This window comes from Heloderma suspectum, chromosome 5, assembly GCF_057233095.1.
Source record: "Heloderma suspectum isolate Gila_16-S chromosome 5, 16-S_ref, whole genome shotgun sequence".
Classification (NCBI taxonomy): Eukaryota; Metazoa; Chordata; class Lepidosauria; order Squamata; family Helodermatidae; genus Heloderma; species Heloderma suspectum.
In genome coordinates, this window is record NC_139462.1 from 61,766,733 (window position 1) to 61,779,240 (window position 12,508).

At 43.5% G+C, this 12,508-nt stretch overlaps 1 protein-coding gene across 8 annotated transcripts in view; it reads right to left on the reverse strand.

The window, feature by feature from the left end:
- Positions 1–396: 396 nt before the first annotated feature.
- ANAPC10 (anaphase promoting complex subunit 10) overlaps positions 397–12,508 on the reverse strand; it is a 48,236-nt gene continuing 36,124 nt past the window's right edge. For 4 of the 8 annotated variants that reach the window (XM_084856183.1, XM_084856181.1, XM_084856185.1 and 1 more), the window contains exon 6: positions 1,290–1,612. In XM_084856183.1, the coding sequence (XP_084712309.1) occupies positions 1,382–1,612 (231 nt within the window). In that variant the 3' untranslated portion in view covers positions 1,290–1,381. Of the gene's footprint in view, positions 640–804; positions 1,613–12,508 lie in introns of those variants that run through there. The other 4 variants (XM_084856179.1, XM_084856177.1, XM_084856178.1 and 1 more) reach the window with 2 other exon arrangements.

Sequence of the window (12,508 nt, forward strand, 5' to 3'; positions counted from 1 at the left end):
GAAAACAGGCCCATTTCATTAGCTCTCTTGAGAGACCAGCTCCATCAGGCTCTTCATTTCCTCAACTGTCACCTGGCAGCAGCCATTCCATCTGGCTGCAGCAAAGGGAAAGATAGGAAACAGGGCCATTCCATTAGGTTGCTGAAAGACCAACTCCTCTAGGCTCCTTCTGCCTCTGAACTGTTTCCATCCAAGCCTGTCATTATAAGAAGTGTGTAACTCTAAGAACTGGTGCCTGAATTTGCTTGTTTTCCTCCTCTCTCCTCCTCCCCTTTTTCCTTTTATGTTATACTTCTTAGATTGTTCACATCAGGGAAGCGACTTTTTATTAATCTGTAAGCCGCTCTGAGAGCAATTTCAGCTGAAGATCGAGGTGAAAATGCTTGAAAGAAAAAAAAGTGAAGTAAAACTAAGATGTGGTGATGGTCATCGACTTCTAAAGGAGAAGTCCTTTAATTCTAAAGGAGAATTAGACACATTCAGAATTCAGCCTTAATAGCTAAATGGAACTTGCAGAATAAGAATATTGCCTTCATATTCTGGTTGTGGCTTCCTGAAAGCATCTGGCCAGACTAAATAGACCTTTGGTTTGATCCAGTGTTGGCTCTTCTTATGTAGTAAGAGTCTTCTTCTTCTCCTCTATAAAAGCAAATAAAACTAAATCTCCAGACTGATTGCCTTATTCCAAACCTTCATGAAATCTTAGAAGTAGTTCTGTGCATGTAATGGAACTATAAAAGTAAGCTTGGTCCCATTGAAAGCAGTGAGGCAAATCCAGTTATTTATTTATTTATTTATTTATTTCATTTATATCCCGCCTTTTTCCTCCAAGGAACCCAAGGTGGCGTACATAATCCTCTCCATTTTATCCTCAAAACAACAACCCTGTGAGGTCAGTTGGGCTGAGAGTCTGTGACTGGCCCAAAGTCACCCAGTGAGCTTCCATGGCTGAGTGGGGACTAGAACCCGGATCTCCCGGTTCCCAGTCCAACACTCGAACCATTACACCACACTGGCTCTCCTAGCTGGGTTGTTAATTTCTTCATCAGTTTTCCTGTATTTTTGGAAGAACTATGTAAGCACATTTTAAAGAAGTATTTGTATACTTTTCAGAAAGCTCAACCTAATAATGGAATTATACAATAAAGTACACTATAACAGATAATTATCAAATCAAAAAACTTTTGATAATTTTATCCATTCCCTAGAAAGGAAAAGAAATAAAATAAAAATAAAATAAGCAGTAACAAAATTACAGCCATGATTATGTTTGCCAAAACAAAAGTAATAACTAGACAATGTAACAAGCAGATTTTAAGTCTTTATTTTAAAATTCCACAAAAATACATTGGTATAATTAAAGTACAAAACTGGTTATTGTTTACCTGATTGAACGATACATCATGAAATCAATTGTTGTACATCTAGGAAATTTACCAATAGAACTTTCTTCTACTGGTGTATATACCTTAATTTGTCGCATATGAGTGTCTCTTCCATTTTGGTGATTGGCTAAAACAGCAATCTGAATCATAAAAGTGCGAATAGGTTTCTTGTGAGTATCTGTTAAGGGAACATGAATCCAACCACTTGGTTCCACTAATTCAAGTTGCTGGAGAAAAAAAAGAGGAAGAAATACTTAGAATCAGATTTAAATTATCACTTAGAATATTGAAAGTATCACTTAGCATAAGCAACTGAGTCAATATATCCAGTACGACAGAAGGAGGGCAAAAGTGAAAAAAAATCCGACTTAGGGCATAATCCTATGCATGTTTAGACAGAAAAAGTCCTACAATGTCCAGCATCCCAGCATGCTGGCTGGGGAATGCTGGGAGTTGTAGGACTTTTTTCTGTCTAAACGTGCATAGGATTGTGCCCTAAGTTGGATTTTTTAAAAAGGTATAATAAATGTCCCTTTAGAATCAACTTGGCTTAAAATCTGAAAGTCACCGGACGGTAATACTTTTATTAGGAACAACCAATGTGTCACAATGTGGTGAGCAACATGGCTACTTACAATGTGTGCACACACTTTTGTTTAAACTTATATCTGATTGTAATACAAAGAACAGAAGAACTTAAGAAGCACCATGCTGGATCAGACCAAGGGTCCATCTAGTCCAGCATTCTGTTCACATAGTAGCCAACCAGCTGTCGACCACAAACCCACAAGCAGGGTATGAGCACAACAGCACCCTCCCACCCATGTTCCCCAGCAACTGTACTAGTGGTAGCATATAGCCATCAAGACTAATAGCCATTGATAGCCTTCTCCTCCAGGAATTTGTCTAACCCCCTTTTAAAGCCATCCAAATTGGTGGCCATCACTACATCCTACAGTAGCAAGTTCCATAGTTTAACTATGCACTGTGTGAAGAAGAACTTCCTTTTATCTGTCCTGAATCTCCCACCAATCAGCTTCATAGGATGACCCCAGGTTCTAGTATTTTGAGAGAGAAAGAAAAATATCTCCCTATCCACATTCTCCACACCCTGCATGTATGTATGTAGACCTCTATCAAAAACCTCCATGGGGTCACGAAGAGTCGGACATGACTTAACGACTGAACAACAATACCCTCCTTTTTTCCAAGCTAAACAATCCCAGCTGTTGTAACCTTCTCTCAGAGGGGAGATGCTCCAGCCCCTTGATCATTTTGGTTGCCCTTTTCTGCATTTTTTCCAGCTCTACAATACCTTTTTTTAGCTGTGGTGACCAGAACTGGACACAGAATCCCAAGTGTGGTTGCACCATAGATTTGTATAGGGGCAGTATGACATTGGCAGTTTTATTCTCAATCCCTTTTCTAATTATGCCTAACATGGAGTTTGCCTTCTTTACAGCAGCTGCATGCTGGGTTGATATCTTCATTGAGCTGTCCACTACAACCCCAAAATCTCTTTCCTGGTCGATCAACGCTAGCTCAGATCCCATCAAGCTATACTTGAAGTTGGGATTTTTTTTGCCCCAATGTGCATCCCTTTACACTTGCTTACATTGAACCACATTTGCCATTTATAGACCCATTCTCCCAGTTTGGAGAGGTCCTTTTGGAGCTCTTCACAATCCCCTTTTGTTTTAACCATCCTAAATAATTTGGTGCCATCCACAAACTTGGCCACTTCACTGCTCCCTCCTAATTCCAGATCATTTATGAACAGGTTGAAAAGCATTAGTCCTAAATACAGGTCCCTGTGGGACTATTTACTTTCCTCCATTGGGAGAATTTACTATTTATCACTACTCTCTGCTTCCTGTTCTTTAACCAGTTACTGATCCATAAAAGGACCTGTCTTCGCAAACATATTAAATTCTATCCTCATTGATTTGGATCCTAAGACAAGTTAACTTAAGGAAGTTCATGGAAGGAAAGTTTCTCATTCCCCCTTTCCCCACCTGCAGCCACCTGCACCCCCTCAAAGTATCTCTGGGGAGTCAGAGGGCCCTCCTGAACAAAGTGGGATCAGGCACAGGGGTCTATGGTAAGGGGGAATCACCCCAAATCAGGCAGAGATCCACCGAATCTTGAGCAATCACCCAGCAGCTGCACCTATGCCCCATCCTACATTGTTCAGGTGGGTGGATGACCCCCCCCCCGAGAGACTTTTTAGGGACAACAGGGAGGAAGGGGGAAGCCATCCCTGTGGCACTGTTATTTAAGGGGAAAGATGTGCCTTTGTGACATCAGCAGACTCAGTATTAATCCCCATCACTGTCTCAGACCTCTTTGCCTCTGTCTTGGTTGCTAGGCACATAAAGACTGAGGTAAAAGTTGGAGATTGGTGCAGCAGCTGCTGCTCTCATAAAAGCCCTGATTCTTTGCCAAAATGGCAACTTATATATTATTCATCTGTACAGTTTAGAAAGGGGGAAAGAAGTGTTTGGGGGCTTTCACCCAGAAAAAGGCTACATATCCTATTGCCATTCTGTCTGTCTCAGCTTCAAGGTAGTTCCTTTTCAGCCCACCAAATAATAGCAGTGTACCAGCTTCCTCTTCCTTTACAGCTGTTTCCCCACCACCACCTTTCTTTCCCTCTCTCTGCTCTCTCACATTTGTCTACCTTTTCATCTCCAACCTTACCTCAGGCCCATGCCACCTTTCTCCTATTCACTTGTAGCATCTCCTTGAGGCCAGTTTGTAATATGGCTGATACACAGAGGCTACATTTGCCTGGGTGTATGACTGCCAGTCCCAACTTCTCATCCTGTATCACCTCAACTTTCCTTCCCTTGGTTCCTGCTTCTATCTCTTGAGACCTTTGCCCATCTCAGCTGTATCATCAGCACTCTTACCTCAGGTCCCTGCCCCCTTTCCCCTCCTTCCAACCCTCCTCTGCTGTGGCCCATGCCTCTGGCGGTGCTATTTAAGGGGAAAGTCGTGCCTGTGTCACATCAGCAGCCTTTGTACCATGGTCTCTTTGCCCTTTCCTTAGGTGTGTTGGTTGCTACATACACAAAGAAGTTGAGCTAAAAGTTGGAAATTAGTGCCATGGCTGCTGCAGACCAAATATCCTATGCCTCTGTGCAACTCAGAGGGAAAGGATATTTGGGAAGCTTTCTCCCAGAAAAAAACACAGGAGGAATCCCTGAAACACACTAGATTTTCTTTCCCTCCCTCTCAAGATAGTATACCTCCCACCTACTGGATGGTGGAAATGTGGCCATAAAGATATACTATAGGTGGATGAGTCACACGTTCCTTTTCATAGCTGACTTTGCCCCTATTTGTTTCCCTTTCTTCTTCTCCCCTCTCTTTGGACTGTCACCTCTGTCCACCTTCTCATCCACACCTATTCAGCTATAGCTCTTCCTTGTGACCAATTTAACAAGACGCCTACCAAGGGTCCAACGGTTTCATTCTGTTGATGGAAGCAGCTCCGTCAGCAGAACCGGGAGGGGGTGGTTTCCTCTCTGATTTATTTATTTAGGGTGTTTTTACCCCACTCTTCAGCCGAAAAAGGCTCCCGGGGTGGCTTACAAAGATGAATATTAATATATAATATTCTGATATGCCCCCAAAATCTGTTCCAGAGGGATAGGAAACCCTCCAAAACAGACTTTGGGGTGGCATGGTGGGTTGCAGTGTGGAGGAGAGAGGGAGAAAGTCCCAATGCGCAAGCAGTCCGCCCACTAGCGTGACACTGGATTTAACCCCATTGGATTTTTATTTGAAATATGGCTGACACAAAGATGTATCTGGGTAGGTAGGAGGCCCAAATAACCTTTTCACTTGGCTTTGTCCTACCTTCCTTTCTCTTGCCACTCATTTCTCTACATTTGTCACCATTTTATGGCTGGTGCCTATGTCCAATTTGTCTGACAGGGTGAAATGTAACTATTGTATGGGGTGGGGGATTAGTTTGCAGTGCAGGGCAGCTTTGTGACATCAGCAGCCATTAGACCAGTCCCCAGTCCTTTCAGACCTCTTTGCCACTTTCCTTAGTTGGAATAGGACATAAGGAGATGATTGGATTATGGGCTAGCGATGTCACAACTGCCCTTTGCTCTGCATTGAGAACTTACTGTTCCTAGGAGGATGTGGCAAAAGCTCCAGACACAGATTCCTCAAACACAGTTACCTCCTGCTCTTCTCTCACAGCTTTCTGGTAGTCATTCTCCTACCCAGGCTGGTGAAATGTTTTAGGAGGAGTAAGATCAACAGATTATCCAGATACCTTGAATATTACAGAAATGCAATCCTGTCTTCTTATATAAAAGGACAAACTAGGAGCAAAAATGTGTGGTGTTTGAGGTCAAACAGTACAAATATGACGCAATGACTCAGTTTGGACATACCCCAAATGCAGCAAGATTCTGGCTCATGTGCTCCCCTCTTCCACATGCAAGAAGAGGAGACCAAAAGCTTATGCTTTAAAGTAACCAGAGTTCCCCATTAAGTCTAAACTTGGGAAACTCTGGTTGGCTTAAACCCTGAACTAACTGCAGTTTAAACCAGGGGCGGCAACGCAGCACCTGTGGGGGCACTGACACCTTCCAGGACCCTTGAATGTGCCCGCCAGGCCCTTTGCACTCCCCTCCACTCACCACCGTGGCCCCTTCATCTCCTGATCTGCCAACTAAAATGCAGAAGGGGGAGAGGGTCACCAGAGCAGGGGGCACCTTTCTTGGGTGCCGCTGAAGCGAGCATGAAGATGGTGCAGAAGGTGCCTAGGGGATGGGAATCCCAGTTGAGGGCTGGGGAAGGTAGAATCATAGAATAGTAGGGTTGGAAGTGGCCTACAAGGCCATCCCCCCTGCTCAATGCAGGAATCCAAGTCAAGGCATCCCAGACAGATGGCTGTCCAGCCTCGTCTTGAATGCCTCCAGTGTGGGAGAGCCCACCACCTCCCTAGGGAATTGGTTCCATTGACGTATTGCTCTGACAGTCAGGACGTGTTTCCTCATGTTCGGCCAGAATCTGGCTTCTTGTAACTTGAGCCCATTATTCCGTGTCCTGCACACTGGGATGATCGAGAAGAGATCCTAGCCTTCCTCTCTGTGACAACCTTTCAAGTACTTGAAGAGTGCTATCCTATCTACCCTCAGTCTTCTCTTCCCAAGGCTAAACATATCCAGTTCTTTCAGGCTCTCCTCACAGGGATTTGTTTCCAGACCCCTGATCATCTTTGTTGCCCTCCTCTGAACCCTCTCCAGTTTGTCTGCATCCTTCTTAAAGTGTGGTGCCCAGAACTGGACATAGTACTCCACATGAGGCCTAACTAGTGTTGAGTAGAGGGAAACTAGTACTTCCCGGGATTGGGAAGATATACTTTTATTAATGCAGCCCAAAATAGCATTTGCCTTTTTTGCAGCCACATCACATTGTTGGCTCATATTCAGCTTGTGATCAACAATTCCAAGATCCTTCTCGCTTGTAGTATTGTTGAGCCAAGTATCGCCCATCTTGTAACTGTGCATTTAGTTTCTTTTTCCTAGGTGCAGAACTTGGCATTTATCCCTATTAAATTTCAATCTGTTGTTTACTGCCCAGTGTTCCAGCCTATCAAGATCACTTTGAATTTTGTTTCTGTCTTCCGAAGTATTAGCTATCCTGCCCAATTTTGTGTCATCTGCAAATTTGATCAGCATTCCCTGCACCTCCTCTTCCAAGTCATTAATAAACATGTTGAAGAGCATTGGGCCCAGGACTGAGCCCTGCGGTACCCCACTCATTATCTCTCCCCAGTTTGAGAAGATCCCACTGACAAGCACACTTCGAGTCCAATTCTGTAGCCAACTGTGGATCCACCGGATCACTGTTTCATCTAGCCCACTTTGAGCTAGTTTGCTCATCAGGATATCATGGGGCACTTTGTCGAAAGCTTCGCTGAAGTCGAGGTATATGATGTCTATAGCATTCCCACAGTCCACAAGGGAGGTTACTTGATCAAAAAATGAGATCAGATTCGTCTGGCAGGATTTGTTCTTGACAAATCCATGTTGGCTTCGAATAATCACTGCATTGTTTTCAAGGTGCTTACAGATGCATTGCTTTATCATCTGCTCCAGAATTTTCCCAGGGATTGATGTCAGACTGACTGGCCTGTAGCTCCCAGGTTCCTCTTTTTTGCCCTTTTTGAAGACAGGGACATTAGCCCTCCTCCAGTCATCTGGCACTTCCCCCGTCCTCCATGATTGCTCAAAGATAATGGACAGTGGTCCTGAGAGTCATTCTGCCAGTTCCTTTATTACTCTAGGATGCAGTTCATTGGGCCCTGGAGATTTGAACTCTTTCAAGGTAATTAGGTGTTCCTTGACCATATGCCTATCAATCTCAAGCTGCAATCCTGCCCCTTCAGCCTGTACTTCGCCTTTGCCAGGGGACTCATAAACCCTGTTTCAGGAGAAGACTGAGCCAAAGTAGGAATTGAGCACTTCTGCCTTTTCCTTGTCATCTGTTATCATTTTGCCATCTTTATTTAATAGCTGAACCACCATTTCTTTCCTCTGCCTTTTACTATGCACATAGCTGAAGAAAGACTTTTTGTTGCTTTTAACCTCCCTCACTAACCTCAGCTCGTTCTCAGCTTTAGCCTTCCTGACGCCATCCCTGCAATTCTGTGCTACCTGCCTGTACTCTTCCTTTGTTGCTTGGCCTTCTTTCCACTTCCTATGTGTGCGCTTTTTTGTTTTCAGGTCATCTCTAAGCTTTTTGTGAAGCCACACTGGCTTCTTCCGTTGTCTTCCACCTTTTTTTCTTGTTGGAATTGTTTGTAATTGTGCCTGTAGAATTTCCTTTTTTAAAAACTCCCACCCTCTTGCACTCCTTTTCTCATTAGAGTTGCTATCCATGGGACCTTACTTATCATTGTTCTGAGTTTATTAAAATTGGCTTTCCTAAAATCCAGGGTACACGTTTGGCTACACTCGGCTTTTGCTTGTTTTAGAACCAAGAACTCAAGTATAATATGGTCGCTTTCCCCCAGAGTTCCTGTAACTGCTACTTTATCCACTAAGTCATCTCTGTTGGTTAGGATCAAGTCAAGGATAGCCGATCCTCTAGTTCCTTCCTCTACTTTCTGTAGGAGGAAGTTATCCGCCACACAAGTCAGGAATTTCCTGGAGGGGCCATGTTTTGCAGAATTTGTCTCCCAACAAATATTGGGGAAATTGAAGTCCCCCATTACTACTACACCATGGTTCCTTGAAACATTGGCTATTTGCTTTTCAAAAGTTTCATCCTTGTCTTCTCCTTGATTGGGTGGCCGGTAGTAGACTCCGACCACCAGGTTCCTTTTATTCTTTGCTCCATTTATTTTAAGCCAGATGCTCTCGATGGGGCTACCAAGCTTGTCCTCCTGTATTTCTGTGCAGAGATATGTATTTTTCACATATAGTGCAACCCCACCTCCCTTTCTGTTCCTCCTGTTTTTTTTTGAACAAGTTATATCCTTCAATTCCAGTATTCCAGTCATGAGAGTCATCCCACCAAGTCTCAGTTACACCTATCAAGTCATAATTTCCCTCTTGTATTAAGAGTTCAAGTTTGTTCTGCTTGTTTCCCATACTTGGGCATTATATATAGACATCAAAGATTATGTGCTTTATAGTCTGGCTTTCTTCCTACATGTTTCTGAAGACTAGGTAGCATGGAATGTATATCTGTTTTGCAAGGCTGCTGTTCCAAAATCCCAAGAGCCAGGATAACACAGTCCTGTGGCCAACTATTAATATTTCAGACAATAAACACCACCCCTCACCCTTCTTGCAGTGAAAAAGCTGCGATTCTGTATAAGCTTTGTGAAGGAGTAAGCCTATGCAAGTTCAATGGGATCAACTCCCTGCCAGTTAAGGAGAGGGCTGCAAGAGGGATTGTTTGGAATGTTCGCAACCTAGGAGACACATCACTGGATGCAAGTGAATCAGGATCCTCCTCCTCCAAGGAGGGAGGGAATGGCTGGCCCAGCTGATGGTGAGGCAATAGTGGAGCATCTTCTTACGTCATCTCATTGGACCAGTTTCCACATCATGGCAGCAAATTATGGGTTAATTAACCCACAATTTGGCAAGTTGTGTGGGCTATATAGTTGTGTGGGCTGTATAGCAAGTGGCTTGGATTCTCCTTTTGAGTAATATAACAGCTTTTATTTAATTGCAAACAGATATGCTTTAATTCTCATGAGAAATGCCGGGTTGGATGAATCAGAGGTCGGAATTAAGATTGCTGGGAGAATTATCAATAACCTCCGATATGCAGACGATACCACCCTAATGGCAGAAAGCGAAGAGGATCTCAAGAGCCTCTTGTTGAGGGTGAAAGAGGAGAGTGCAAAAGCTGGTTTGAAACTCAACATTAAAAAAACTAAGATCATGGCATCTGGCCCCATCACTTCCTGGCATATAGAAGGGGAAGAAATGGAAGCAGTGACAGATTTTACTTTCTTGGGCTCCAAGATCACCGCAGATGGTGACTGTAGCCATGAAATTAAAAGACGCTTGCTCCTTGGGAGGAAAGCTATGGCCAACCTAGACAGCATAGTAAGAAGCAGAGACATCACCTTGCCGACAAAGGTCCGTCTAATCAAAGCTATGGTTTTCCCAGTAGTAATGTATGGCTGTGAGAGCTGGACTATAAGGAAGGCTGAGCGCCGAAGAATTGATGCTTTCGAACTGTGGTGCTGGAGAAGACTCTTACGAGTCCCCTGGACTGCAAGGAGGTCAAATCAGTCAATCCTAAAGGAAATCAACCCTGAGTGCTCATTGGAAGGACAGATACTGAAGCTGAAGCTCAAATATTTTGGCCACCTAATGCGAAGAGAAAACTCCCTGGAAAAGACCGTGATGCTGGGAAAGACTGAAGGCAAAAGGAGAAGGGGACAGCAGAGGATGAGATGGCTAGATAGCATCACGGATGCAATGAATATGAACTTGAGCACGCTCCGGGAGAGAGCGCAGGACAGGAAGGCCTGGCGTGCTATGGTCCATGGGGTCACGAAGAGTCGGACACGACTGAACGACTGAACAACAACAAATGCTTTAATTCATATAACAACTAGTAAGTGTGCATAATCATCCAGTAAATATATGAATCAGAAAGATGGCAACTTGATTTAAATTAATAGTTTTAATTTACCCATTTTTCTGGATTATTTAAGAGCATAACCCTAAGCTCATTTATTTAGAAGTAAGGGGATAAACCAATGGGATAGTTGTCTGCCTCTGATCTCAGAGGCAACCGACTATCCAATGCAGGGCAGGCAGAGCACAGAGGGGATTTTCTCCTCTGCGCTCCAGCCACCCCACATTTGCAGCTAGATGCCCAATTTTGGCTATCTAGCCAGGGCGCCTCAGAGAGTGGGGGGGAGGCCAGATGGCGCATAGGAAGCATCATAACGGTGCTTCCCCCATCCCCCCCATCCCCTCTGCCAAGAACGCCCCCTTTCCCCCTGCTCTGCACTGCTCTTATGAGCACGGAGCTAGGGATGAATTGCACCGCCTACTAGGCAGTGGGGGAGGGGGCAGGGAGGCGATTTTCTGGGAATTGACCTCCGAGTGATGGCTCCAAGCTCAGTTCCCAGAAAACAAAAAATCCTATGGCCGCTTAGCTGCTGTCTAGTGGCCATATGATTGCGCCCCAATTCCCCTAAGTTCAACAGGACATACTTTTTAGTAAGCGTATTTAGGATTGCGGCCTAAAGCTGGCTGGGGCACGCTGAGGGTTGTGGGACATTTTTCTGACTAAACATGCATAGGATTGCACCCTAAATTGTTTTTTAAATGAATATAAATTGCCTTGACTTAAATCAATTCCCCTGTATTATAATGGTGTCACAAAGTTTATGGTACAGTAATACGATTAATCACCTCTATTATTGCATAATACATACATTCTAAGATATAGCCATTAAATTATCCCAACAACCTTTACTGTCAAGTGCAGAATACCTGAGCAACAAATAAGAATTCATGTGTTACATTTAGAACCAACTGCATCCCTGGTTTAATTTGTAAGAATTGCTGATTCACCCAAAGAGGCCCATTACAGAGAACTCTATCCCAATATTCATATTTTTGTCAGAAGGACCATTAACAGAATCATTTTATATAAGCCTGTCATAATCATTAAAGTCCACAGAAAAACATATAGATTACTGCCAGATTTGGTTTGAAATAAATAACTTGTCCAGAACAGAAGAAAAGGTAGAAGCGCCAGAAATTTGCTGTATTACACCTTATAGCTGCCTCTTCCTACAATAGCCTTTCACAACCTGGTTATGCTGGCTGGGAATGATGGGAGTTGCAGTCCAACACACCTGGAGGATGCCAGGTTGGGGGAACGCTGCTCTACAAATTCCTCAGATCTACTTACATATGGTTCCTAGGTAACTTTATATACATGTCCAATGGGACTTATTAGCAAACATGTTGAGAATTGTTCAATTTATTTGATCCTAAAAATATTTTTCATCCAGATCAATTTCTGCCACTTCAGACAAGTCATTTGTTGAATCTTATATTGTTCTCTAAAAACCATTTGCAGTTTTAGCAATTTCTGAAGGGTTATCACATGGTATACGGGAGGATAGGAAAAAATAAGAAAAAGAAACAATAACAGCACAATCCCATTCATGACTACTCAAAAGTAAGTCTCACTGAGTTCAATGGGGGTTACTCTCCAGTAAGTGAGCATAGGATTGCAGCCTAAATTAATAAGCACCAACCAGCTTCCTACAGCAGTATATTCAGAGCTGACACTTGAAAAAGGTCTTCCTGTTGCAAGTAGCCAAACTCACACTCCTCCACTTTCAAGTTCAAAATGGTAATTCAGTTAACAAATTATGGTTGCATTGCTAGATACAATCAGGGCCAGAAATATTGGAACAAGGATAACTGTTTTGGCAGTTGGCCTCTGTACACCACCACATTGAAGTTGAAAGGAAACACACCCAGATGGGAGTGAAGTCAGGACTTTCAGCTGTAATTCAAGGGGTTTGACAAAAGTGGGGCACTAACCATTCAGGAAGGACAGCCAGTGGCATACACATACCCCCATCGTTGGTGGCT